A 24,479-nucleotide genomic window follows, 5' to 3' on the forward strand; every position below is an offset into this window, starting at 1 on the left:
GCTATTCATGGAATTTGAATTGAGATTTTACTGTACTTGCTTAGTGATACCAAATATACGCTGTTGTCTATTAACACTCAAACCTGTGATATCAAAATTCCAGTTTGGGAACTGTGTGTTGTGGTAGGAAGAACAAGGGCTTTGGCATAAGATCTGAGTTCAAATATTAGCTTTGCCAATTGCTGGCTACTTACTTCACTTTGTTACAGTTTGTCTTATGTTTGTTCTGATGAAATGACCAATTTAAGTATCTAAACATATAACGGAACTCATTAAATTTTGACTGTTCTCCCTTATCAATGAAAAAATAATTCTGACGTTAATGAAATTGCTGAAGAGAGAGGAAGAACAGGATTATAGGATATTGACATCATTTAGTACTTTTCCACAGAGACCTCATAATCTTGACTGGAAAGTGCAAGTTCTCAAACTGGAGATTTTGGGGTTTTGTTCCTTCCTTTCTGTGGCTGGCACTGCTGGTCCATTGACACTATTGATGTTCTTTTACTGCGGGGCATAAGGTTGGGTTCCAATGGCAGACTGCCAACATCTCATCAGATATTTTTCCAGTCTTTTAGCTCTACTGGACAGCCCCGAGGACCGTTGGAGCCTCCTCAAATTATAAAACCATGGAGTTTAAGTTGTCTACGACCTGCTCCTCCACTTAGACCATCAGCAGCACTAGGTTATAAAGAGGTAATTTTACTACATATGATATAAAATGCTTCTGACAAGCTAATTCTGTAGCTTATTACCAATGATTCTGAGGGAATGTGCTTAGAATTTATGATAGGTGAACATGGCATTCAATCTTGAATTGCATGATACACTGATTTTTTTATTTTGTTTTTAAAAAATATTTTTATTGATTTCAGAGGGGAACGTAGAGGGAAAGAGAGAGAGAGAAACATCAATGATGAGAGAGAATCATTAATTGGCTGCCTCCTACATGCCTCCTGCTGGGGATTGATACACAACCTGGGCATGTGCTCTTGACCAGAACAAAACCTGGGGCCCTTCAGTCTACAGGCTGACGCTCTATTCACTGAGCCAAACCAGCTAGGGTGATTTATTTTTAGTTCTTAATTTTCATTTTCCTTATTGTTTATCTACAAAAATTTATTGAATTTCCACAGGGTTTATGTGTACTGAGTTTCCCCAACTTCCTCTTGAAGTGCCTTTGGTTTACCTTTATGATGATATGATAATTTTTAGATTGGTGGTGATTTATACACATCTCAAACAAGAGCCACTTCATTAGAGTTGAATTTCCAACCAAGCAGACCCATTTCTGTTTTTTGGATCATTTCGATCTATTGAACCAAATCAGTAGAGTCTTATGGGAATAAGCCATGTGTCTGAAGTATGAAAGTCTGAACTCTTTGCTGCAGTTGAAAAAAGAAAAGAATTTAACAAAAGGAATGTCTTTTTAAAAGAGTCTTCTAAGTCAACTGTAAAGAACATTTGGTATTTGGGTAGGGTGACGATTTCAAGGCTTTTTTTCTCTCTCGAAGTTGCAATCAGGAAATGTCAGTCACTAGCTTCCATAGCTGTGTGGAGTTTACATTTTCCATCCAAATAGTCGTTTTTTTCCTTAACCTGTTGCTCATCATTTTAGCTTTTAGAAAAGATCATCATTTAAATGTAACTGTTGCTTAAAATGGTCTTAGTAAGTGAAGATTTAGGTTTATGACAGTTGTGAGAGACAGCATATATTTGTCTATCATAGGTGTTTTGATAAATGATGAAGACTTAGCTGAATTTTGAGTTTGTTTTTATTTGAAACACATGCTACTGTTTCAATTGTTGCCTCAACTCTTAGTGTAGTATAAATGGAACAATATTTGGACACTGGAGAACTATTTTATCCGTTTAACCCAACATGTTAGGAAAAATAACTCTTGAGCTGAATTTTCATTATGTACCTTTTTTCAGAATTTGGCCAGAAAACAGTCCAATAGGTTTGCGTTGAAAATTGACCTGTGATACTTGCAATCATCCAAGTTTTTTCTTTGATTATCTAAACCAGGAGTCCTTCATAGTTATGTAGGTCCCCTCTTTGATGATGGATATTTTGTAATTTGTCAGTTACTAAATTCAAATTAAGGTGAGCTTTGAGGGGTAAAATTGACTTAATCCTTCACAGAACTAATCCATTAAGACTAAGGCATGATTATTTTTTTCGGCTGGGAGAAGAGAATTATTAATAAATTCTTACTAAGCACTGTGTATTTTAGTTATTTTCAACATTTGTTATTTTGCACAGAACTGTATTCCTTGGGCTTTTGCATGATGGTATTGCATCTAAAACTAATGTGGGAAACGTGATGATATTCTCTCTGTGTAATTTATGATAACACTAACATTTCAAATGTTGTTTTAGAATTATTGATAAATGGATTTGTTCATTGTAACCATCGATCTCTCACACTCATCTTCTCTTTCTTTACATATTCACTTTAGAGGATGTCTTATATCTTGAAGGTAAGGGTAGAACACTATCTTTGGCTTACAGTGACATCATATTGTGCTGTAACCTTTTATGAATGAAGCTTTCCTTTGTGCTTGTTTTGTCCCTTGTTATTATTGGTAGCTAAAATATGAAGATGCAATTCTGGCATGTAAGTATTTTCTTCAAAAAGCAGGCTCTTGTGAAATACATATGAAACTGTCATTTTATAATGCTTTAAAATGTCTGTGTGCCTGTATTTTAAAGCGATTGTTTCTGTTATTTTTGTCACATATGAGTTTTTCATGTCTGTCGTTTTATGCATATGGCAAAACAAATTCAATAATTGATATAATTTATATATTTTAAAATCTACTAATTAAAAATATAGCTTTATATATGTACTAGAGGCCCAATGCATGAAATTCATGTGAGGGAGAGGGGGTTCCTCAGCCCGGTCTGCACCCTCTTGCAATCCGGGACCCCTTGCTCCTAACTGCCCACCTGCTCACTCCTTACCGCTTGGCTTGCTGCTCCTTAGTGCTGCTGCAAAAGTGGGAGAAGCTCCCGCCACCACTGCTGTGCTCGCCAGCCATGAGCCCAGCTTCTGGCTGAGCGGCACTCCAGCTGTGGAAGCGCACTGACCACCAGTGGGCAGCTCCTGCATTGGGTGTCTGCCCCCTGGTGGTCAGTGTGCATCATAGCGACCAATCCTTTTACCGTTAGATCGATTTACATATTACCCTTGTATTATATAGGATATAGCGACCAATCCTTTTACCGTTAGATCGATTTACATATTACCCTTGTATTATATAGGATATTGAGCTTGATTGTAAGAACGTTACTCCTAACCTAAAATTATCAAGAAGTCCTTCAGTTGGCTCTTCTTTCTGACTATGGGGAAATTAGTCTCTTTGTCTTAATTTTCCCATCAGACAAATAGAAATTAATATTCTTCATTGTGGGACTATTGCACAGGAAGATTTTTTTAAATATATATATTTTATTGATTTTATATAGAGAGGAAGGGAGAGAGATAGAGAGCTAGAAACATCGATGAGAGTCATCGATCAGCTGCCTCTTGCACACCCCTTACTGGGGATATGCCCGCAGCCAAGGCACATGCCCTTGACCGGAATCGAACCTGGGTCCCTTCAGTCCCCAAGCCGACGCTCTATCCATTGAGCCAAACTGGTCTTGGCAGGAAGATTTTTTTTAAAATCATTTCAAGCTCTTTGAAAAGAGGTATATACTACAGTAGTAGTTATAATTTAATTACGATTTAATTCCCTTAATAGTGTATCAGTGGGGAATATAAACCAAGTTAGTAATACTGTATTTCTCTAGGATTGACATTCATTACTTTCTCTGCAGATGATACCCCAAAGGCATTTGGTTTCCTGGAGAATCTGCTGCATCTTTAGTAGGCATGCTCCAGTCTTACTCCCATCCTTATAGCAATTGAGAGGACAATGTCATTGCCTCTGTTTTACTTAACCTTTCAGAGATTATTGGAACCATTTTTTAAATTGTGCATAGTATTACATTTTGATGCACTCCTGAGACTGTCAAAATAAGAGAGAGCATTTTATTTAAATTTATTTGCTCTTTTAAATTTTTTTTGGGGGGATAAATTTAATTCATAAAGAAACCTCTATTTTTACAGGAATCTAGTAAAAGCCCCAAAACCATGAAGAAGTTTCTTCATAAAAGAAAGACTGAAAGAAAGCCATCAGAAGAGGAATATGTAATTCGGAAAAGTATGTGTTTTGTATTTTCTGAAAATTGGTAATGGATAAAATAACAGACAATTTTTTTTTAAAAAGCAGATGATTAGAGCAACCCTCTCTCCCAGCATCATCTGTTACATAACAACAAATGCATGGAAAGGTTTATTTACCAATAAAATTTTTATTTTTAATTTTTTTGTTTGTTTTTTAAATATATTTTATTGATTTTTTAAAGAGAGGAAGGGAGAGGGATAGCGAGTTAGAAACATTGATGAGAATGAAACATCAATCAGCTGCCTCCTGCACACTCCCTATTGGGGATGTGCCCACAACCAAGGTACGTGCCCTTGACCGGAATTGAACCTGGGACCACGACACTCTATCCAGTGAGCCAAACCGGTTTCAGCGACCACTACATTTTTTAAATAAATTGTCTCCTGCTGCACTTCTTGTCATCGGAGGCAGACACCATCTATACGGTTTTCATGTTGAATATTTTGCCCACCAGGTTTAGAACCATTAAAATGAGCATTTGCGCTGGATACATTTTCCCCTCTTAGTTTCTTACCAGGGGTGACAAAACTGTGTGTATTAGTTGAAAATATAATCTGGATAAATTGTTGACTCTAGTTTCTGCATTCCCCTCCCTCACTGTCACCACACACTTGAGTATGCACATCAGCATATTAACAGGGTTTTGCCATCTAGTCATGTCAAGAATGAGTTGGAAGAGGAGGAAGGAAGAGGGAGAATCAGTGACTATGCTGGTTGGTTGGGAAAATGTCTAGGCCTAATGGAGATAGCTTCCTAGAGAAGTGTGCCTTGGAATTTGAAAGAGAGGAAGGATGCATTGTATTGGATGAGAGCTGAGGCTGGTCTCAAGCCCAGTGCTATAACTGTGGCCTTGAAGAAGAGACTGACAGGACTCCCCAGTTTAGAGCTCTGGATGGGCTTCAGGAGCATGCCACCCTTGGTGCTGAACTCACTGACGCTGGTCCCAGTTCTCCTTGGGAATAGTGTCACTCTCATTCCATTATGAGAACTGAATAAGCTTTTGCTCCTGTATTTCTGAAACATCACTGGTCAGAGAGGCAAGTCCATAGCAGTGGAGTTCACTACATAATTTTGAGGCTCCCGAGGCATATATCACTATGAAGAGTAATTATGAATTACATTTGACAGGTACCGCTGCTCTGGAAGAGGACGCTCAGATTCTGAAAGTGATTGAAGCCTACTGTACCAGCACAAATATTCAACAAGGCCATGGCTCAAGTAGGTTCCCCCAAACCACAATTTCTTTTTCACTGTTCACTGCCTCTTAAAAGAAGAGAAAAGCAACCCACATTGGTGCAGGGTATTTAAAGCAGGTGACTGGGTTCAGAGGAGCAGTGCAGAGAGGAGCGGTATAGGACTGCATCTTTCAGATAAGGTGGTTTTACCTACCAAGCGGTTTGTTTACCCAGTTTCTTTTCACCCAGAGAGAAAGAGAGATGCAAGAGTAAAAAATTGGAGGTGATAGAAATGAAAAAAAAATTTTTTTTTAAAGTCATTCTCCTTTGAAGTACACAGATACCTTCATCAACACTAGTTAGGAATTAAAGAGCCCAGAGAGTTCCTGTGTCTGTGAACTGATGCTAATCTATTCTTATAGGCAGATTTGGAAAGGAAGTCAAAATACTATCTTTGATCAGCTGCATATTTAAGCAGACAGAGCTTCACCAAACTCAAGTTTCAAAGTTGCTCTAAAAATCTGGAAATAGAGCTGCTTAGCAGGGGGCTGTTGGAATGTATGCAATTTATCAGGGAATTATTAGGTGAGGATAATTCCCTGAACAACTTTCACGTTACAAAATGAAAGCAAGATAATGTTTTCTGATTCATCTTTGTGCTTTTTAAAAAGCCAGGTCACATAATCATGTCTCAGGATAGGTTATATTGGGATTTGGTATCTGGGTAAGAAATGAATTCTCTATCATGCTCCATTTTGGGCAGCCATTGACACATCTCAAGCGTGGGAGGGGATCACTTAGGTGGACTGCCTTGACATATGCTTTTGCAGTGACTGTCTCTAAGACTATCATAAGGAAAATGTTCAATGTGGAAGTTGGCACATTTGACCATGAAGAGGGGACTGTCACAACTTCTGCTTCACAGGCAAAACCTGGCTGTGGCTTTGGGCATACCAAGTTCTGCTAACAGGGTTTGAAGAGCCAGAAACGGGAAGTGAGAGCAGTTTTTATTGTGAAAAGTAGAAATGAGAAGGGTACAAGGAGACACCAGAAGCAACATCCTTCATACAAAATCTGACCTCATCTCTTCCCACCACCTCTCTTCACATCAAGAGTTGATAGATGTATTTGGAGGTGCTGGCAGGCGCTCTGACTAAAAGAATCACAATTATCCCCATCCACAGACTACCTTTTACATGTGGAAAGTGTATAGTGCAGTTCTTAGCACATAATAAGCCTTTTAGCATCATGGTGACTACTACCCTTTATCTCTCTCTGGCATGTTTCTCTAAAACTGATTGTTATTATTTCTTGCTGCATTCAGTCTGTTGGTTGGTCAGTCTGCTATTCCATTTATTAAGTATCTATGAAGTGCTATGAGGTAGAAACTTATCCACCTCAGGAAAGGGGAGGTGGTCAAGTGAAGGCAGTGAGTGTTCAGTTCACTACACAAAGGAGCATGGTTTAGAAGATAGGAAACCAGTGGCTCAGGACACTCAAGATTAAGGGCTTGAGATTCAGGAGGAAGGATCCAGAAATGAGGGGGAGATTGGATGTGCAAGAGAGCTGTTTGCTTAGGCCCTATGTCTGTTCTGCCACCTCTTCTATCCCAAATCTTATAGACAGTCTGAGCAGAAAGAAGGATGCCTGCATCTTTGCTGCTGAAATGATAATCTCCCAACTCTGACTCTACACTTGATCAAAAATGGTCTTTCCTGACCCTACCCTACTTTATAGGACTTCAAAGAGAAGAAATGGGAGTGACTGATATTTCTGATGCCCTATAAGCATGTTGTGTCACAGTCTAGTGTTATTTCTAAATTTACTCAAATTATATAATGCCATAGTATAAGATGTGGTGTGCTGTTCTCTGGAGATGTGCACAGACAGATGATCACTGGTCAAATTTTTGCTGTGGAAGAGGCAAAACAGGAAAAGATGGGGTCGTGAATACAGGTATCACAGTGGCCCTTTCACATAATTTTTCGGACTATAAAATTCTCTCCTTCCCAAGATTTAATCAATATATTTGGTCATTTAGAATTTTCTCAGGTCAGGAAGATTTAGTCATTAATATTGGGTGCAATATGGGTGCAAGGTTATAACATGCTATTAATAAAGACCCTTCAATAACAATAGGCAAAAGGAACTGACACTTCAAAATAGTTCTAAGAACTCTTCCCTCTCCACCTTCTTGCAACCCTTAATTGTAGGTTCTCGCAAAGATTCAGTCCCACAAGTCTTACTTCCCGAGGAAGAAAAGCTCATCATTGAAGAAACCAGAAGCAACGGTCAGACCATCATTGAAGAAAAGTGAGTACAGTAGACCAAACCTTTTCTGATTTGTCTAGGGGCTGGAAAGACGGTTCTGGCAGGGCAATGTGGCTCTTGCAAAGCCTACACTGAAGGACTGTCCCTTCTTGTCTGAGACTGTGACCCTCTTTGCTGATCATGCAGTTGGGAGCCTTGGGAGGGTTGTCTCCCAGCAAAGGGAAGAGGGAAGGAGAGACACATGGGGCAGAATTCTCTTCATGGTGGCTGTCCCTGGAGCCTTCTCCCCCATATAGTAAGGTGCTTCAGGATACATATAAATATCACTCTACATGGATGTAGGAGGCACCTGAGAAGGCCATGGCATCAATTTCCATGCCTAGAGGGATGCTTCTCACATTTATTGAGTCTAGCACTGGACTTTCACCAACATGACCTCATTTAAAATCCTGTAGCAATGAGTGAGATGAGCATTTTTTCTCCACTTTTACAGATGAGGAAATTGAGGTTCAGGATGATTATTTCCCTGGCCTACCTTTGCACAGCAGTGGGGGAAAATCAGCTTAAATAACTGATGGCTCATAAAATAAACACAAAGTAGCAAAATAATTCATTTGTTTAAACTTGAGTCATTTCTGAAATCAAGCCAAAATTTGCAGCAGACAGCATATTTCAAAGTGCTGGGTGTCATCAGTGTACAACACTTTTCCATCTGGTGTACAGGGTGAATCGGCCAAGTGGTAAAGCACTTGGGCTTATGAAAAGAACAACCCTGGTTCAACTCCAAATTCTACTATTTGCTTGCTGTGTGACCTGGGCAAGTTCCTTCATCTATCTGTGCCTCAGCTTCCTCATCTTTAAAATGGGTATGGTAGTTATACTTTCCAGGTTGTTGTGAGCTTAATTGGAATAATAAGTGTGTATAATAAATGCACATGGTAATCACTCAATATAAATGATTATACTATAATAATGTTATTTAAATTTTTATAAATTATTACAGCTGACATTCAATATTATATTAGTTTTATGAGTATAGCATAATGGTTAGATGTATATAATTTATGAAATGATTCTCAATAAGTCTAGTACCCATCTGGCACCACACATAGTTATTACAATATGATTGACTATATTCCCTATGCTGTGCTTTACGGAATATAAAAATTCAATTTTTTGTACCTGCCAATTTGTGCTTCTTAATCTTTTCACCTTTTTCACCCAGCCCCCAACATCCCTTCTATCTATCAACCATAAGTTTATTCTCTGTATTTGTGAATTTGTTTCTATTTTGTTTGTTTATTTTGTATTTCATATATAATTGAAATTATATGGTATTTCTCTTTATCTGACTTATTTCATTTAGCATAATACCCTGTAAGTTCATCTATGTTGTCACAAATGATAAGATTTTATTTGTTTTATGGCCAAGTAATATTTCATTGTTTATGTACCACTTCTTTATTCAGTCGTCTATTGATGGATACTTAGATCGCTTCCATGCCTTGGTTATTGTAAATAATGCTTCTGTGAGATTAGAAATGCATATCTCCTTTCATAATAGTGTTTTGGATTTCTTTAGATAAATACTCAGAAATGGGATTGCTGAGCCATATGGTAGTTCTAGTTTTAATTTTTCAAAGAACCACCACACTGTTTTCCATACTGGTTGTACCAATTTGCAATCCCATCAACACTTGTTTATTGACTTATTGGTGATAGCCCTTCTGACAGGTGTGAGGTGATATCTCATAATGTTTTTTAAATTTAATTTTTCAATTCTAGTTTATATTCAATATTATTTACTATTAGTTTCAGGTATATCTCATTGTGGTTTTAATTTGTATTTCTCTGGTGATTAGTGACATTCAGCATCTTTTCATATATCTATTGGCCATTTGTATGCTGCCTTTGGAGAAATGTCTATTCATGTCCTCTGCTCATTTTTTAATTGGTTTGTTAGTTTTTTTGGTGTTGTCATATGAGTTATTTATAGTTTGAGTATGTCAACTGATGGTTGTTGGCATCAATTCAACACCAACAGGAATTTCCAACTTGAGGTACAATGAAGAAGGAAACTTTATTCAGTGCAAACAGATCAAACGTGTTATAGCTCAGTTATGAAGCAGCACAGCTGTAAAACAGCCCAGCTGGGAAGCAGTAGGGTAAGCCAGCAATGGGGCCAGGCAGCCTGGAGCCAAGCCTCTCTCCAGATAGACAGCTGTGCTCTGCTCCAGTAACACACCTTTTATGTTTCATCTTTGGTGGAAAGGGAAAGTGCACTCTCTGAGCCAGAGGGGAGCTGATTCGTATAGACAGAAGTCCCTGCCTCTGGTCCCTGATTGGTTTGTCCTCATGCAAATGAGGACTCCAAATCCTCACAGTTTGGTTGGTCTAAAAGGCACTATTCTGGTTGGTCAGATTGGAGACACACTGTTTTTTTTAGTGAAGATACTGATGGAAATATAGCTGCATAACTCCTATTATACAGGGAAAGCCTCAGTCCTATTGGTTGAAATAGGATTCCAGGAACTACTTCATAAGGACTGGCTCAGATTGAAGAAACACCATGAAGGAAGGCAGTTCAATGCAGAAGCAGACAACTTACTTAGTGCAGGTTTCTCCCTGAAGAGCATTTGTATGAAACACACCTTATATAGAAACTAGAGGCCCAGAACACAAATTTGTGCATGGGTGGAGTCCGGCCAGCCTGGCCCCAATGAGGGTAGATCAGGGATGGGCTTATCAGGAGGAGATGGTGGGAGGTTGGCCAGCGTGTCCCACCCCTGATTTGGGTTGGAGGGGCCAATGCAGATGGGGAGGGGCTGTGGGTGGTGGGCCGGCTGGCCCCACCCCCAATTGTGGGGGGCGATCAGGGGCAGAGCTGGCTGGGGGAGGGACTGTGGGCTGATCAGGGTGGTGGGGGCTGATCGAGGGTGGGGCTGGCCGTGGGGAAGGGCTGTGGGTGGTGGGCCAGATGGTCCTATCCTAGAATAGGATGGGGGGCTGGTCAGAGGCCAATAGAATAGCCTGAGGGAGGGGCCATGGGTGGTTAGCTGGCCAGCCCTGCCCTTGATCAGAGTGGGGAGACCTATTGAGGGTGGAGGTGGCTGGGGAGGGGCCACAGGTGGTTGGCTGGCCAGCCCTGCCCCAGATCAGGGTGTGGGGGCCGATGAGGGGTGAGGCTTGGTGGGGGAGGGGCTGTAAGAGGTTGGCCAGCCAGCCCTGCCCCCTATTAAAATGGGAGGGTGGCAATCAGGAGTGGGGCCTGTTGGAGGGAAGGGTTGTGGGGGGTTGCCTAACCAGCCCCACCCCAAGATCTGGCTGGTTCACTCGCCACAGTGTGCATAATAGCGAATGGTCATTCTGGTCATTCCAGTCGTTCTGCCAGTTGGATTCTGGGATTTTATATATATAGACTAGAGGCCCAGTGCATGAAATTTGTGCCTGCACCCTCTCCAATCCATGATCCCTCTCATAATACAGGACCGCCGGCTCTTAACTGCTCACCTGCCTGCCTGCCTGATCACCCCTAACTGCCCTCTCTGCAATCCTGGTCGCCCCCAACTGCCCTCTCTGCCAGCCTAGTTGCTCCTTACTGCCCCCTTGCTGGCCTGGTCACCCTCAATTGTCCCACCTGCCAGCCTGGTCCCTCCTGCCCTGGCCTCCCAGCCCCTGTCTGACAGCAGCCCCACTCTTGCTGCCACTACTCCCACACATTGATGGCACCAGTCCTGCTCGCACCCACTGAAGGCACAGAGAAATTGGAGCCAGTGCTGGCAGTGGGTGCGAGTGGGACCAATGTTGTCAGTGGGTACGAGTGGTGGCTGCTGCCCTGATTGCCCCTCAGGAGCAGAGAGAGGTGGAGAATCCCTCAGGGATAATTGGGGCTGGCAACCACTGCTTGCACCCGCTGATGGTGCTGAGTAATTGGGGCCAGCAACAGCAGCAGGTGTGAGCAGCAGTTCTGGCACCAGCAGAGGGTGTGAGCAGGGCCAGCAGCAGCAGCAGGTGCAAGCGGCAACTTTTGGCCCTGATCACCCCTCCAGAGCAGAAGGAGGTAGAGAAGCCCTGAGAGGTGATCAAGGCCAATAGCTGTCACTTGCACTCGCTAATGGTGCTGAGTGATCGGTGCCGGCGCCAGCAGCAGTGAGAGTGGTGGCTTCAGCACTGGCAGTGGGTTCATCTGATACCCACTCACCTGTTCTACCATCCTGTCATGGCAGACACCCGCCATGTTCATGCATGCACCCTGGTGGTCAGCACATGTAATAGCAACTGGTTGTTCGGTTGTTTCACCATTCAGTGTATTTGCATATTAGGGTTTTATATAGGTAGATGAAATCCAGAAATAATGCTTCTGCTTTTGTGTCTTGTAGGGTCGTGTTGGGTCAGATAGGTAACAAAAACAATGCTATAACACAGATATTGTAGGATTGGTAGGGCCCTGTGATACTTAGCATATGTTAGGTGATGTTTATTCCTGCGCCCAAGGAGAAATAAAAAACCTGATGATAATCCCTAGGTTCTTTTTTTGTAAATACTGAAGCTGGGAGGTGAGTGGCAAAGGAGGAGAGAAGCATAGGAAAGGTGCAATGACATGGAGTTTGCATGAGCATGTGTGGTGATGGTGGTTAGCCCATAACAATGAGGAACACAAGGACAATTAATAGCAGTATCTCCTTCAATCAGGTAGAAAATCCACTGTTTTTCAGGATCTGCATTTCTATAAAGCTGCTTTTCTTGTTAAATATTACTTAACAATACAGGGCCAGCTATTAATCTCTGAACTTTATGTTCTAGGAGCCTCGTTGACACTGTTTATGCCTTGAAGGATGAGGTGAAAGAACTGAAACAGGTAATGAAATATGTCTTTTTTCTCAGATCATAACTCCGTCTTCCTTGTCACACACTAGTTGATGCTCTCAGGAAAGGTCCAGGAACAAAATGGTGACGTGGGAATTTCTATTTTCCTTGTGTAATCATGGTGGGTTTTGTTGATTTTACCATGTGGTCTTGGGTAGAAACTCCTGAGGCTTGCTTCTATACCTATTTAGTGATTTACAATAGGGTTCAAAACTTGCTTAAAATTTTCATGCTTCCTGATATTTGTTAACAGAATTTAAGAAAAGATAAGTAATTTGTGACCATGTAATCGGAATTATAAATCATAATTTGTGAGCTCCAGTGCAGATGTGATCCAGTGCTCCATGATGTTCACACTTCCTTATGTTGGAGGATTGACTATACCTCGTGACAGGTTAAAGGATGGATTGAAAGGAAGAGGGACCAGACTCTGAAATATCAGTTAGAGCTTATTACAAAACTCAGGGTGAGACATGAAGTTCTGACCTGAGGTAATGCTACCGAGGCTACAGTGGAGGGAAACAAATGTAAAGGAAGGCACATTGCAAAGTTAGAGCCTGTGGAAAATGATGGTGTGATTTTGGGATTCAAAAAGAGCCAGGGATTGAAGATGAAGCTTATTACTTTGGTATCTAGTTTGATATGGTGATTCCCTTTATGGAGATCAGCAACCACAAAAGGAAGAGAAGTTTGGGGTGATGGAGATAGAGTTCACTTTAGGACATAATGAGTTTGAGGGGCTTGAAACATATCTAGGGGAAATACCAAGTTGGCATTAGGGACTGTGGACCTAGTGCTTATGAAATGAGATGAAATAAATACTAGAGAGATTTTGGAGGCCTCTTAAAAGATACTTGAGTTGAAAGAAAATAGACACCAAGTGAAAAGAGTATTGAATTAGCAGAGTGCCAGGGACAGAGTCTTAGAGAATGCTTGTATTTTCAAGGAAGAAGAATGCAAAAGGTTTGTCAGAGAGCTAGGAGAATCAAGAAGCTGCCTTGTGTTAGAAGCTGAGAGAAAGGATTTTGAGGAAGAAAAGTGTAGTCAGTAGTGAAGGCCACCAAGAGGATGAGCAGGAGAAGCCCTGAGAAGGGGTCCCTTTGTTTAGTAATAAAGTCTTTTCCCATCATAGGAGAATAAAAGAATGAAGCAATGCCTGGAAGAAGAATTGAAATCAAGAAGGGATCTAGAAAAGCTGGTTCGGAGGCTGTTGAAGCAAACTGATGAGTGTATTCGGGCTGACTCCAGTAACAAGACCTCCATTCTTCCATAACCATCACTGTGTACCTGGGCAGAGTGTGCCTTCAGTGCATCTTGAAATGTCCATCTGAATGATTTGGCTCAGTTTGCTCACATCCTTGGTTTTTATTTTGTATTTGAGCCAGCCCCCTTTTCTCTTTTTGTTTGTTTGTTTGTTATTGGTTGGTTGGTTACATTTTTCCAGACAGGGATAAAAGCAAGAGGTGGTGGTAGAAGTCTCCCCAGTGTCGTCTCTATTCAATAACAAAAGGAAAGCTAATGTAGGCAAATGACTTAATTGATCTACTGTCGGCCTTGAAGTGCCTCTTTAACAACCATTAATTACCCTTTGGGGGCTGGCTACTATCACAAAGCTACTAGCCATGGATTATTAAAGGTGAATTTGACTTTCCCCCCAATGCTTTCCTGTACCTAGAAGCCCCTCAGTACCAAATTTACTGACAAAAAGCTTTTTGAGTTATGACTAGAGTGAAAGACAAACACATTAGCCTAATAATCCAGCTGTCTTTCCTGGACCATCATTTGCCACCCCTCAGTGTATTTTTTTTTATTACTACCTGATGTTGTCTATAAGACCAAGAAGACAGTAGCACCCTATTTCTTTTGTGTTGGTTAACATTTTAACTATGTGGATCAAAAGCTGTATGGGGCATTCATGCCAACACCAAATCCATTAGCAAATTGCACTGGACAGTCCTCCCTTCAGCAGTGGAGTTGACCACCACCTCTTCTCCAATACATAATAGAATTTTCCCCTACCTTTATGCCTCATTGTAAGTTTTGTATTTCCTCAGTGCTTTAAGCCAACCATACCAAGTGGTGTGTAAAGTAGTATGCTTGTACTTTGCTTACCTTTAAAAAATATCGACTGTGAGCAGGTATCTACATTGCATATTAAAATTGCAACTTCTCATCTTTAAGCAATTTGCCATTGAGGAGATATTGTATCCCAGCAGACAGCTTTAATTCACATTACTGCTCTCCCATATATGTTATGAGAAACTTAATATTCATCAGCCTCTAAGCATTGTTTGTAGAAATGTGCTGTTAGTCCAGTTTGTGTATTCCAGGGGGGCGGGAAGTGCCCTCTAGTAGCTGTGTGTTGGTTACTAGTGAAGCAGATTATTTGGAACCTGTTTACTCGAGTTTCTCTTGGAATCAAACAATTGCCTTAGTAAGTATCTCAGAAATTAGATCTGTGACATACCAGATTTAGAAGATGGTCACAGAAGAGTAGCATATATCCAAATTACTCCCAATTGAAAAATCACTTCTCCCAAGGAGGTGAAATTTGGTCAGGTGGGGAAGATCACTAGAAAAAGAGGCAAAGGGATGTCTTCCAGATACATTTGAAAGGTGCCTATAAATATGGATTTTGCAAATATTGTTTAAAAACCAAACTTGAAGCTTGAACTTCTCAGCTTGCTAAACCCTTTTTCTTTCTAGTACTGTAGGTATCAAGTTCTGATAGCTGCATGGTATGGGACTGTTGACTGCTTTCTGCACAGCAGAAATTAACCATTCACAGGATATAGACTATTCCTGTTGTCAAACATCAGCCAACCACACACAGCTATCTTTGGAAGCTGAAGAGTGAAGATGTCTAAGAATTAACTGTTGTTCCGTTTTTAAGTACAGCAGTTTAGATATGCCATCCTTCAAAACAACACAGATCTTAGCATTTGCTCTGTCTGTGGTTAGTCAATGGCTTGCAATAAGTGTGCAAACTATATCCATAGGAAACATTTTTGTGATTACAAAATATTTTAGCTGATAAGGTATAGCTTAAAATATTGAAAGGTTTTTATTTTAGAGTGACATATATAAATGCATGTTTTGGGGACTTGGCCCTTCTGATGAGAGGCCCTCAGTTGTCTGGATAATGAAGCTTGTGCAGAGTGGTGTCCATGCTCACACACTAAACAATAATATAAAGGAAATGAAGCCATGTTAACCTGAGAGCAGTATCTCCATAGTTGTGTTGTTTACAATACTCTATAAATGGGTTCCTGTTACCCTGTAATTAAACTGTTGCCCTTGGAGGCCTTTCAGTTCCTCTTGTCATGTCCCTTATTACACAGGCGCAGATTTTCTAACTTGTTTTTATTTTGAACTTTTAAAATTGACATTTTCAATAAATAAGAATAACAATGCTTTATAAAATAAGTGCTGTGTTTTATCAATTTTATTCATTCATTCATTCATTCATTTAGCTCGATGGTGTGCAGAAAGATTTCTCATGCTATGTCAACTTTATTTCCTATTTCATTATCATCAGGCCCTCCCAGGGCATATGATATTTGCTTCCCACTTTATACAAATAATAAATGCCTTGAGACAGAATCTTCCTTAACTTCACCTTCTCCTTTTGGCCTGAACCTGTATTTCTTACCATTTGCATTCCAATACTAGAAAAATATCCATTTTCCTTATCAAGCTTATTCCTTGATCTTTATTCTTATCCCTATCCCTCTTTGTATTTTGGAGGATTTTACCAATCAGTGATATCGTATATTTTGATCATAGTTGGAATGTTGGTATCAAGAGTCAGGAAGGATATATTTATCTAAAGATAGATGCTTTGGATATTATGTTTCTACTCAGCATCCATTTTTACCTTTTTATGTCACTTGCCCCCAAGGTTAAAAAAAAATACACACCCCAGACTCCCCTGGAGCTAGGATTCTGAATACAATGTGGGTTCTGATCAACATTTTCAGTTCTGGCAATGAGATGCTTTTGCACAATATTTGGAAGCCTTCAGTTAAGCAGAGGATATCTTCCTAGGGCTTGCTGGCTGGCAGGCAGTTACAAGGATATACTGGTGGCTTATGTACTCTACATTCCAGTGTGTGTATCCACAGTTTTGGGGTAAGGAACTAATGGCAGCAGTGCTGATGACAGAAGTGGCAGCAGCTTCCTAAACTAAATTTGGATCACAACTGCAATGGTATGACCGCAAAGCCGTTAATCTAAAGGCAGGCCCCTGACTTCTACTTCTATAGCCAATAGTTTTGTAGATACCTCATATTACTTTTCTGCTTGAGATATCTGCATAGATTTATTTTTTTATTCTGAGGCAATAGATAAATATTGCACCTCCTCTGTGTTAGGCCCCATAATTTTTTACATAGTTTTAAGCTCATGTAATCCACATGACCCTATGAGGTATTCACTATTTTTAAAATATATATATTTGTTTTTAAAATTCTAAAATTATTTAAAGTATAGTGGCCTGGTGCATGAATTCATACACATTGAAAGAAAATTAATTAGAAGAAATATTTTAATATCTCTATTAGCCCTTTCTCTATAATAGAAGTGTTAAACAAATTCATGATCAACAATGACAGATTGAAACATGTGCAATTGGCACCAGTGAGAGCTTTATATGTATGATGCATACACAAGTCAACCTAGCCATATATATATATATATATATATATATATATATATATATATATATATATATATATAAAATAGACTTGCTTAATTAGAACTGCTTTCTGCTTTAGCTAAACTTTTTCATATTCCGGCTAATGAAAAGACAATAGGATTTCACTGAGTCTCCTATCTACCTACTCCAAGACTTGTTTGAGGATCAAATGAGATAAGGCACAGCAAAATGCTTCACAGATATTTGGTAAAAGGTTCCTCAGCCTGGCCCGTGGGATCAGGCTAAAACTGACTTTCCAACATCCCCCCAGGGGTCCTGGATTGTGAGAGGGTGGCAGGCCAGGCCAAGGGACCCCACTGGTGCACAATCGGGGCCAGGGAGTGACACAGGAGATAGACCAGCCTGGGAGAGACTGTGGGAGAGCTCCAGGGTGTGTGCAGCCTGTCTTAGTCCCAATCAGCAGGAACCCAGCAGAAAGATAATCTATTGGTTGGAGTGTTTGCCTCCTGGTGATCAGTGCATGTCATAGTGAGTGGCTGAGTGGCCTTAGCATGTCCTATCTAATAAAAGAGTAATATGCAAATTGACCACCACTCCAGCACACAAGATGGCTGCCCCATTGTGGTCAAAGATGGCTGCCCCCATGTGGATGCAAGATGACCACCACAAAATGGCCAGCAGGAGAGGGAAGTTGGGAGCAACCAGGCCAGCAGGGGAGGACAGTTAGGGGTGATCAAGCCTGCAGTTAGGGGTGACCAAGCCTGATCCTGGTTGGGCCTAAATGGGCAGTAGAACATCCCTAGAGGGATCCCATATTGGAGAGGGTACAAGCTGGGATGGGGACACAACCCCGTGCCCCCTGTGCATGAATTTTGTGCACTGGGCCTCTAGTCATTAACATATTACTCTTTGATTGGTTGAACAGACTACTGAACAACTGGACACTTAGCATATTAGGCTTATATTATATAGGACATATAGATTACATATATCTCCTTTTTCCCCCATTCACCTCTCCCCAGCCCCACCCACCCCCAGCACATGCCCTCATCCTCCTTGTTTCTATGTCTATTTGTTATGCTCATACGCATGCATACAAGTCCTTTGGTTGCTGTCTTAATCCTCACCATCACCCTCTCCCGCCTTACATCTGAGATTTGCTTGTCTGTTAAATGCTTCTGACTTTGGATCTATTTTTTCCCACCCCCCAGCACATGCCCTTACACCCCAACTGTCTTTGTCCATTGGTTATGCTTATATGCATGCATACAAGTTCTCTGGTTTATTTTTCACCCCATTTCCCACCCTCTTCTGCCTTCCCTCCGAGATTTGATGGTCTGTTTGATGCTTCTCTGACTCTGGGTCTACTTTTGTTCATCAGTTTATGTTGTTCATTATATTCCATAAATCAGTGAGATAATGTGATGTTTATCTTTCTATGACTGGCTTATTTCACTTAGCATAATGCTTTCCAGGTCCATCTATGCTGTTGCAAATGGTAAGAGTTCTTTCTTTTTTATAGCAGCACTAGAGGCCTGGTGCACAAAATTCGTGCACAGGGGGGCGTGTCCCTCAGCCAGGCCTGCACCCTGTTCAATCTGGGACCCCTTGTTGGATGTCTGACTGCCCGTTTAGGTCCAATCCCAGTGGGGCCTAAACCGGCAGTCAAACATCCCTCTCACAATCCAGGACTGATGGCTCCCAACTGCTCGCCTGCCTGCCTTTCTGATTGTCCCTATCCACTTCTGCCTACCAGCCTGATCACCCCCTAATCACTCCCCTGCCATCTTGATTGATGCCTAACTGCTCCCCTGACAGCCTGTTTGCTCCTAACTGCCCTCCTCTGCAGGCCTGGTCACCCCTAACTGCCCTCCCCTGCAAGCCAGGTTCCCCTCAACTGCTCTCCCCTGCAGGTCTGGGTCCCTCCCAACTGCCCTTCCTTGGAGGCCTGGTCGGCCCCAACTTCCCTTCTCTGCCAGGTTGGTCACCCCTAACTGCCCTCCCCTGCAGGCTTGATCGCCCCAAAATTCCCTCCCTTGCAGGCCTGTTCCCTCCCAACTGCCCTCCCCTCTGGCCATCTTGTGGTGACCATCTTGTGTCCACATGGGAGCAGCCATCTTGTGTGTTGGAGTGATGGTCAATCTGCATATTACTCTTTTATTAGATAGGATAGAGGCTTGTTGCATGGGTGAGGGCCAGCTGGTTTGCCCTGAAGGGTCTCCCGGATCAGGGTGGGGGTACCCTTGGGGTGTAGGGCATCCTGAGCAAGGGGCCTGTGGTGGTTTGCAGGCCAGCCACACCCCCTGGCAACCCAAGCAGAGACCCTGGTATCTGGGGTTTATTTATCTTCTATAATTGAAACTTTGTAGCCTGGAGCAGAGCCAAACCTTCTGCTTGCTCCATGGTGGCAGCCACTTCTGTTAGGATTTATGTATTTTCTATAATTGAAACTGATTGTCTGGTGGGCGTGGCTTTTGGGTGTGGCTTGTGGGTGTAGTGGAGTGATGGTTAATTTACATTACTCTTTTATGAGATAGGATGGTATTCTATTATGTAGATGTACCATAGATTTCTATTCCACTCATCTGCTGATGGGCACTTAGGATGTTTCCAAATCTTAGCTATGGTAAATTGTGTTGCTATGAGCATAGGGGTGCATATATCCTTTCTGATTGGTGTTTCAGGTTTCTGGGCATATATTCCTAGAAGTAGAATCACTGGGTCAGATGGGAATTCCATTTTTAAATTTTTGAGGAAACTCCATACTGTTTTCCACAATGGCTGCACCAGTTTACATTCCTACCAGCAGTGCATGAAGATTTCTCTTTCTCAACATACTCTCCAGCACTTTCTTTTTATTGATTTGTTGATGATAGCTGTTCTGACAGGTGTGAAATGGAACCTCCCTGTCATTTTGATTTGCATCTCTCAGATGATTAGTGACTTTGAGCATGTTTTCATATGTCTCTTGACCTTTTGTATGTCCTCTTTCAAAAAGTGTCTAAATGGGTCCTTTACCCATTTTTTAAATTGGATTGTTTATCTTCCTTTTGTTGAATTGTATGAGTTCCCTATAAATTTTGGAGATTAAGCCCTTATCCTAATACTAGAGGAATGTTTCATGAAAATTCATGCACTGGAGGGGGTGGTCACTCAGCCTGGCCTGACCCCTTTTACAGTCTGGGAGCCCTCAGGGGCATGCCCATCTTCCCGGCAATCAGGGAAGACGATGCCTTATCACATTTCTGCCGCTTCCACTGCTGGCAGCATAAGCCTTGGTCAGCCCTTGTTACCTGAGCCTCAGGCGGTCCTGTGCATCTGGGCAGCCAACAATTGAGGCCTGCCTATGCCTCAAGCAGCCCTGGGTGGCTGGGCAGTTGACATACGAGGCTTGCCTGCACCTTGGACCAGCCCTGAGAAGCTTGGGGACTGAAGAGACTGGGGGACTCTGCATGCAGGTGTGTGGAGTGGCCAGACCTGCCTGGGGGTGGGCCCAGGCATTTCGTGTGCCTGCTGCCCTGGCAGGGCTGAGGGGACTGGGCACTGCCATCTTGTGGCTGTGGGTGCTGCAATCTATGAGGGCATGGCAGACAATTAGAATATTCCTTCCTTATTGGTTGTGGGTGCTGCCATCTTTGTGAGGGCATGATGGTCAATTAGCATATTCCCTCTTTATTAGATAGAATATAAAAGCTCAGTGTCTGTAACATCCAAAATGACCAAAGGCCCAACTGATCAAAAATCAGTGCTGGGTTGCTATGGTGACCCAACACTGACTGCCCACCGCTGTGAGCACTGTGACCCACCACTGACTACTGAGGATGCTGTGGATCATGCCCAAAGAAAGGCCTGGAGAGAGAAGCAGTGTCTGAACCATAGTCTCTGTGGCAGCTGTTGACCAGCCCTTGCTGCTCTCTTTCTCTCAGGGTCTGGCCATCAGCCATGCCTTTCTTTCTCTCAAGTGGCTGCTGGGGCTGCTGATCAGCTCCACCTCTTTTATCAGGCCCATTGATAGGCTGGGAGATGCTGACTGGCACAGAAACCGACCAATCAAAACCAAATCTTGGTGAAGGCAAGGAGCCAATGGCTGCCTAGGAGGTGGAGCATTTGATGCTAACTGGCATAGAAACCGACCAATCAGAACTAAATCTGGGTGAACTGTGAGGAGCCAATGGCTACCAAGGAGGCAGAGCTTTTGATGCTGACTGGCAGAGAAACTGATCAATCAGAACCAAATTGTCCAAAACCGGTTTGGCTCAATGGATAGAGCATCGCCCTGTGGACTGAAAGGTCCTGGGTTCGATTCCGGTCGGGGACATGTACCTTGGTTGCGGGCACATCCTCAGTGCGGGGTGTGGAAGAGGCAGCTGATCAATGATTCTCTCTCATCGATGTTTCTAACTCTCTGTCCCTCTCTATTCCTCTCTGTAAAAAATCAATAATAATAATAAAAAAAAGAACCAAATTGGCTGGTAGGGGAGGGCAGTTGGAGGCAAGATCAGGCCAGCAGGGGAGGGCAGTTAGGGGAAAGATCAGGCCTGCAGTTGACGGGATGAAATTAGGCCAGCAGGGTAGGTGGGTTGGGGGCAACCAGGCAAGCAGGGGAGGGAACTTGGGGGCAAGATCAGGCAGGCAGGCAGAGGCAGTTAGGGGTGATCAGGAAGGCATACAAAATGGTTAGGAGTGATCAGGCTGGCAGGCAGAGGGGTTAGGGGCAGACAGTTGAGCGGTTAGGAGCCAGTGTTCCCCAATTGCGAAAGGATGCAGGCTGGGCTGAGGGAACCCCCCCTGCACGAATTTTGTGCTCTGGGCCACTAATTGTATATAACATTGGCAAATATGTTCTCCCATGCAGTGGGCTCATTTGTTGTTTTGCTGGTGGTTGCTTTTGCTGTGCAGAAGTTTATTTTTATCTTGATACATTTTTTTAATTTTCTCCTTAGTTTACATTGTTCTAGAAGCTGTATTGGTAAAGATATTGCTACAATGTACATCTGATATTTTGCTATCTATGGATTCTTCTAAGATTTTTATGCCATATGAATTTTTGGAGTTTTTTTTTTTAGGTCTGTGAAATATGCTATTGGTATTTTTCCTTTCCTTCCCCCGTCACTGTGTGTGTGGTGTTTTTTGTTTGTCTGTTTGTTTTAATTTAATTTTTTCCATTTTTTATTAAGGTATTATATGTGCACATATCTTACCATTGCCCTCCCCCCACTCCCATACATGCCCTCACTCCCCAGTGTTTTGCGTCCATTGGTTATGCTTATATGCATGCATACAAGTCCTTCAGTTGATCTCTTATCTCCCCCACCTCTCCCTAACTTGCCTGCTGTAATTTGACAGTCTGTGAAGCTTTACTGCCTCTGTATCTTTTTGTTAATCAGGTTATAATATTCTTTATTATCCACAAATGAGTGAGACCATGTGGAATTTTTCTTTCATTGACTGGCTTATTTCACTTAGCATAATGTTACCCAATTCCATCTAGGTTGCTGCAAATGGTAAGAATTCCTTCTTTTTATGGCAGCATAGTATTCCACTGTGTAGATGTACCATAGTTTTCTGATCCAGTCATCTTCTGATAGGCACCTAGGCTGTTTCCAAATCTTAGCTATTGTAGATGCGCTACTATGAACATAGGGGTGCATATATCCTTTCTGATTGGTGTTTCTAGTTTCTTAAGATATATTCCTAGAAGTGGGATTAATGGGTCAAAAGGGAGTTCCACTTTTAGTTTTTTGAGGAAATTCCATACTGTTCTCCATAGTGGCTGCACCATTCTGCATTCCCACCATCAGTGCATGAGGGTTCTTTTTTCTCCGCATCCTTGCCAACACTTTTTGTTGATTTGTTGATGATAGCCATTCTGATATGTGTGAGATGATACTGCATTGTCATTTTTATTTGCATCTCTCGGATAATTGGTGACTTTGAGCAAGTTTTCATGAGTTTCTTGGCCTTCTATTTTCTTTTGAAAAGATTCTATTTAGGTCCATTGCCCATTTTTTTTTATTGGATCATTTATCTTCCTATTATTAAGTTGTATAAGTTGCCTGTAGATGTTGGAGATTAAATCTTTATCAGTGATAACATTTGCAAATATGCTCTCCCATACAGTGGGCTTTCTTGTTGTTTTGTTGATGGTTTCTCTTGCGTGAAAAAGCTTTTTATTTTGATGTAGTCTCATTTATTTATTTTCTCTTTAGCTTCCATTACCCTAAGAAGAGTATCAGTAGAGAAGTTCTTTCGGCATATGTCTGAAATTTTATTGCCTGTGGATTCCACTAGTGTTTTCATGGTTTCCCATCTTATGTTTAAGTACTGTATCCATTTTGAGTTTATTTTTGTGTATGCTGTAAATTGGTGATCTAGTTTCATTTTTTTTTTTTTTGCATTTGTCTGTCCAATTTTCCCAGCACCATTTATTGAAGAGACTGTCTTGACTCCATTGTATGTTCATGCCTTCTTTGTCAAATATTGATTGACCATAGTGGTTTGGGTCAATATCTGGATTCTCTATTCTATTCCATTGTTCTACTCTGTTTCCCCAAAAATAAGACAGTGTCTTATATTAATTTTTGCTCCCAAAAATGCTCTAGGTCTTATTTTCAGGAGATGTCTTATTTTTCCATGAAGAAGAATACGGCACACATTTATTGTTAAATGAAAATAAAGGAAATTTATTACCTGTATACGGTACGGTAGTACGGTAGTTGTCAACACAAACCAGACAAACTGTGAATCCTACAGTATCAAGAATTTACTCATTTATTCAACGACAATCATGTCATCATCTTCTGGAATATCATCATAACAATCCAATTCCTGAATTTCCTGGTGAATTTCTTGTGACTCCATTTCTTTCAGAATCAGTGGACCAAATCTCTCATGTTTAGCCTAGGGGGCCTTATTTTCAGGGGGATGCCTTATATTTTACTCAGAAGGAAACCTGTAAATAGGTCTTATTTTTAGAGGATGTCTTATTTTCGGGGAAACACGGTATATGTCTATTCTTGTGCCAGGACCAGGCTGTTTTGAGAACAGTGGCTTTGTAATACAGCTTGATATTTGGTATTGAGATCCCACCTTCTTTATTCTTCTTTCTCAGGATTGCTGTGGCTATTCTGGTTTTTATTTATTTATTTATTTATTTATTTATTTATTTATTTTTATTCCAGGTGAAATGTCTTCCTCTATCTCTTTTTCAGTGTCCTGTAGTTTTCTACATATAGGACTTTACCTCTTTAGTTAAGTTTATTCCTAGGTATCTT

The 24,479-nt window shown here is 41.5% G+C and overlaps 1 protein-coding gene across 4 annotated transcripts in view; it reads left to right on the plus strand.

Moving 5' to 3' along the window:
• Window positions 1-15,974, plus strand: part of ARHGEF6 (Rac/Cdc42 guanine nucleotide exchange factor 6) — a 131,541-nt gene extending 115,567 nt beyond the window's left edge. For 2 of the 4 annotated variants that reach the window (XM_045583483.1, XM_045583484.1), the window contains 7 exons: window positions 559-696; window positions 2,464-2,484; window positions 4,119-4,212; window positions 5,365-5,454; window positions 7,625-7,724; window positions 12,486-12,540; window positions 13,681-15,974. In XM_045583483.1, coding sequence (XP_045439439.1) covers window positions 559-696; window positions 2,464-2,484; window positions 4,119-4,212; window positions 5,365-5,454; window positions 7,625-7,724; window positions 12,486-12,540; window positions 13,681-13,821 — 639 coding nt within the window. In that variant the 3' untranslated portion in view covers window positions 13,822-15,974. The remainder of the gene's footprint in view (window positions 1-558; window positions 697-2,463; window positions 2,485-4,118; window positions 4,213-5,364; window positions 5,455-7,624; window positions 7,725-12,485; window positions 12,541-13,680) is intronic. The other 2 variants (XM_036443454.2, XM_045583482.1) reach the window with 2 other exon arrangements.
• Window positions 15,975-24,479: the final 8,505 nt, after the last annotated feature.

Source organism: Pipistrellus kuhlii, unplaced genomic scaffold (genome assembly GCF_014108245.1).
Source record: "Pipistrellus kuhlii isolate mPipKuh1 unplaced genomic scaffold, mPipKuh1.p scaffold_m20_p_19, whole genome shotgun sequence".
Taxonomy (NCBI): Eukaryota; Metazoa; Chordata; class Mammalia; order Chiroptera; family Vespertilionidae; genus Pipistrellus; species Pipistrellus kuhlii.